The 5,115-nt window shown below is 28.4% G+C and overlaps 1 protein-coding gene across 5 annotated transcripts in view; it reads right to left on the bottom strand.

Moving 5' to 3' along the window:
• LOC117172726 (papilin) overlaps positions 1-5,115 on the bottom strand; it is a 303,999-nt gene that overhangs the window by 80,164 nt on the left and 218,720 nt on the right. For all 5 annotated transcript variants that reach the window (XM_033360885.1, XM_033360889.1, XM_033360887.1 and 2 more), the window contains exon 4: positions 2,686-2,746. In XM_033360885.1, coding sequence (XP_033216776.1) covers positions 2,686-2,746 — 61 coding nt within the window. The remainder of the gene's footprint in view (positions 1-2,685; positions 2,747-5,115) is intronic.

Below are 5,115 nucleotides of genomic sequence, written 5' to 3'. Positions count from 1 at the left end.
TCTTGAGCATGCACAATATGAGAAACTGAATGTAAAAGCACTTTTTTATTGAACTCAATCGAGGCGAGTAGATCGATATATTTTCTGTCATTTCCTAAAATTTAAGCCATATAATTTCTTAGCTTGAAAATAAAAAGGCGCTCAAAATATATGCGAAACATTAAATTTTATGACATCACAGATTGTCATTTTCCCTTTATTAAAAAAAATATATTTTAACGAAAGAAAAACTTTCAATGACACAATAATTATTCAAGGACAATAATGATTGAAAAGCGAGCCTGATCAGCTTTTCATTCAAGAAGTCCAATTTGAATTATAATTAGAAGAGAGTATCAATATTGCAAGAAACAAACCTCCTAACATCTCATTGTGAATTCAAATAAGTATTCAATTCTACAATTTGATTTAAAATTGGGCGAGTTTATTTAAATAACTTTTGAATTCTTTCTTAACAAGGCCCTTGACATTCAAAGTCCCAGAACGATTCGTCACTTGATTTTCATTAGACGTCACGCCATATGGGGATTTGCGGCCCAGCCTTTCGTCAACTTCAAAGACGGCGCACCGTTCTGGAGAAGAATTTAAAATTGTCATCACGCCATGAAACGAAAAAAAATTGACAGAAAAAATAAGATTTTATCCAACTAGTCTCGACTTGTGTCGATGCACGCTTTTCTCGCATCTGCCTTTATTCGACTGACACTTTAGGGCGTGTCAGGAATATTCGATAGTAGAAAGGCCTCAGAATTTATTAAATTTCATCATGCTTCAAAATCCTTTGCTTAAATCTGAGTAATATCTTTTCTTTTTTATTGTATGCATGTCGTTACCATTTTTTAAATTACTTTTCCGTATATTATTTATTACTTGTATTTCTATCATTTTTGAAATAGTTTATTTAAATGAGAAATCCTCCCTTATTATTCAAATCAATATTTTTCAATAATAAAATTAAAAAATAAAATTTTCAATAATTTTAAGAGAAAATTAAAATATCACTGGCGGGACGAACACGTTAATATTCCAACAAAGGGCTTAAAAATAGAAAAAGAATACCTGATACCTGGTATGTATCAATAGGGTGTCCCTTAATTATATTGTTGAAAAAATGGTATTTTTTTCTATTCACCCTAGTTTTGTTCAAACTTCTAAGTAAATGATCTCCAAAATTAAAAGAAATCATTTTTAATTAACCCGTGCTTTAACGCCATGGAGTTTCTCATTGGTTTACCATGGGGAAAAGGCAACTTCTTATTAAAAACTCATTTTGAAACTAATTTTTAATTGTTTGAACAATAATTTCGAAACTGTTCAAACCACACTTATATCATTGAAGAAAAAAAACATATACTTATCTATCTTTTTGTTTATTAAAATTTCCCTTAGTCACACTTTTTTTCAACGAAACAGTTAAATTTGCAATAAAACAGATAATTTTTCGATAGAAAAAATAAATGTGTAAGAAAGTAGTTTAAAAAAAGATAGTTATTTATTTCAAATAAAAAATTTGAATTCAAACAAAAAGCCGTATTTTCAAAATAAAATAGATACATTTTTTACAAAATAGTTCAATCAAAAAAAAAGCTTCCAACTAATAAGATTAATTTTCTAGCAAAAAGGAGGAATTTTCAAGAAAAGACATTAACATGAATTTTGAAAAATATAGTTGAACTTTGAATAAAAAAATATTATTTTAAACGAACTAGTTCAATTTTTACCCACACAAATCTATTAATTAATTTAAAGTCAGAAGCAGATAAATTAAACCCAAAAAAGACCAATTTGTAAATAACTAGATGATTTTGCAAGCAGTAAAATTATTTTCCAATCAAGAAGATTAATTTCATACCAAAAAAGACGAATCTTCAACCATACCATACCAGATGATCTTTCAAACTGATAAAACGAATTTTTAACAAAACAGCAAGCAATTTAATTATTATAAATAAGTATCTAGAGAAAAATGGATATTAGAATTCAAAATCTGGATTTTTAACTACAGGGTATCGATCTAAATATTAAGGTGTGATATCTGGAAATTTAATTAAACCTTAATGTTCAGATCAGTGGCAAATAGTTAAAAATCGAAATATTGACTCTGAATATCGACTTTTCTTCGAAATATATTATTTAAAGAATAAAAAGAATTAATTGAGTTATTTATTACGCACGTACGTTAAGAATCCGTGAATGATAACAAACACACACACACACATTAAAAAACCTAAAGGGAATAATAATAAATAAAAAAAAGATATATAATAATATCAAGATTAGATACAAAATTGCTATTAAAAATACGTTTCTTTTTTTTAATGAGTAATGTATTTAAACGTATAAGTAAATATTTATGAAGCTGTCGAAAAATTATTTAAAGAAATAATAATATTGTTCATATTCAATTTAGGCCTTTGTAGTAAATAGACCCATTTGGCACCATTAAAAGTAAGGTACTAGTCGGGGGCTAGTGGGGAGCTAGTCGGGCTACGTTTTTTGACAATCTTTCTAGTTATGGACTGATCAGTTTCAACATATCTACGCGGGTTCTAGTCAGATTCTAGTCTGGCTATTTTGATTCTACCTAAATTATGCCTTATAACATTGAGGAATCAGTTGTTATTTCTCAATTAAAAAGTTGATAGCAATTCAAGTATTTTATAATAATTTTTAGTTTAAACTGACCTGGATATTACAGGAAAAGAACCTCCTTGTTGCACCTGTACAACGGGCATATCCACTTGAACTGAAAAGAAAATATACATGATTAAAATGCGATTCAGAATCATTAAAACTACTTAAAAATGCTCTTCGTCTAGTACTTTTTACTTTTTTATTTATAATCAATAAAGATCCGTTATTCGTTTTATTTTCAGAATGAATTATGTAGGCAAATGTGTCTCCTTTTGACTTTTATATGCAAGGATATGTGAACAATATTCATGTTCAATAATGCATCCCTATTGATACTGTTTCAATTGACATAAGCCCCGATTAGAAACAAACCAGCTATTCGACGGAAATGCGCCCACCAATACCGGTTATAATCGCTTAAGTGTGCCAATATAGGTTGGCCAATCACCGCGAACACGTCCTTCATTATCGGCTTTTCGAGGATCCGCTTTGATCATCAGGATTAGAGCAACTAAATCCTGTCATCGAGTTTAAGCCAAGATTCACGACTGAGAGAATTATAATTTCATATGCAATTATGCACATTGCACCTAATCTGCTCGTACTGTTTTTTCTTTATGGTCATAGATACATTTTGTATGAATGATTTCACTAAAGAAAATAAATCATGCTTCTTTAAATTTTATTTATAACTTGGTAACCTAGAATTATAGTCGATAATGCAATATTCGAGATGTTCTCGAAAGTTCTCCATTCTTCTTTAATTTTCTGAAACTTTAAAAAAATTCGCGGATTTTTGTCTAAATCTGAATTTCTCTTAAGATTTAGAGTTTTCTAGTATATTCTGGAAAGTTATGAAATGCTTTAGAATGTTCTAGACACTTCCAGATTATTCTAGAATACAATATTCCATATTCTGGAACAGAATATTCTACGATGATTTTGAATAATATTAAATCGTCGGGAATATTCTGAAAATTTTTCCAATTCTTCTGAAATTTGAAAGATTCATAAAATTTATAGAATATTCTAGAATGTTTTAGAATTTGGAAGAATTTTATTTAGACAATTCGGCAATATTTTTTAATTTAATAAAATACTCTAAATCTGAAACACTTTGGAACACTCTCGAATTTCGTCTCGCTTTCTAATAATGGTTTAGAATTTTATTGAATATGGCCTGTTTCTTCATTTATTCAAAAATTCTAGAATGTTCTGAATTTCTTCAGAGCATTCTGAAAAGTTTTCGAAGTGTGTCAGAATTTGTTATAATATTCTTCTATTTTTAAATTTTCTTCAATTTCGAAAATATTCTTGTCTTTTAAAATTATTCTGGACTGTGCTGGTATTTTTTCTATATTATAGATTATTTTAGAATGTTATAGACTGTTCTAGACGTTATTTGAATTATTTAGAAGGTATCGAATTGTTTATTGGACTTGATTTACATTATTTTTTGACTTTTATAATTCCCTATAAAATCTACAATTTTCTTGAAATATCTAGATTATGGAATGATGTTGAATGCACTAGAATGTTCAAGAATAAAATATTCTACAATATTTTTGTGGAATATCGTGAAATTTTCTGATCTAATCCGAGACGAAGTCCATTTTAAAACATACATAATTTTTCGTTTAATTTCAAAGAATAAAAAAAATTTTTTTATAAAACTTTGAAATACCTGTTCTTATATTTTCAGTCTTAATAAATAGTAAATGCATACACGAAATCATTCTAACTTCCTCAGCTAAACCTCTGAATGATCTGAAATGTAATTGGTCTTAAGGTATTTCCGGATATTTTAGAATATTCCTTAATTTACAAAAGTATTAGTCATAAAACCTGGAATATAGTTCTTGAAGTTTCTATGTAGAGTATTGTAAGGTGTTATGCGATTTTCTATAGAATCGTGGAATGGTTTAAAATTGTCTACGCTCTTAAAATGAACCAGTGAAATCCCACTGGTTAAAACAATTAAAAGTGTGTCATTTACAATTAGTGAGATTTCACTGGTTCAAACTAATTCGAATTTCATCACTGATTTAATCAGCGAGGTTCACTGGTTTCAAGTAAAATATATTATATCCCCTGCTTATTTAGTCCGGGAGCTGGGTATGTTCCCGTATGCATTCAAGAGGCAAAAGGTAAAAACTAGTTAATCTTATGCATTTTGACCCGCTGAATCCAATGGTACTGGTTAATTTTACGAGAAGTGGATAGGTTTTGTTTAAAACTCAATTGTTTAAACAAATAGGAAAAAATGGTTTTTCTTTATAGGACAAATTTTTTTTAGTAAATATGGACAATTCTAAGCATAAAAGTTCTCTTGAAACTTTTTTGTTAAATGCATATTTACAAAGTTATAAATTTTCAAAATTCAAAATTCGACGTTTTTTGCAAACTTTGAGTATCGATTATTCTTGACCTATTGAATATTTTTCGAAAATTGAAGAAGCAACTTGTTCTTTGAAAGCTCCT

This window comes from Belonocnema kinseyi, chromosome 5 (assembly GCF_010883055.1).
Source record: "Belonocnema kinseyi isolate 2016_QV_RU_SX_M_011 chromosome 5, B_treatae_v1, whole genome shotgun sequence".
Classification (NCBI taxonomy): Eukaryota; Metazoa; Arthropoda; class Insecta; order Hymenoptera; family Cynipidae; genus Belonocnema; species Belonocnema kinseyi.
Note: the sequence above shows the minus strand (reverse complement) of the source record. Positions and strands in the feature narration are given on the sequence as shown.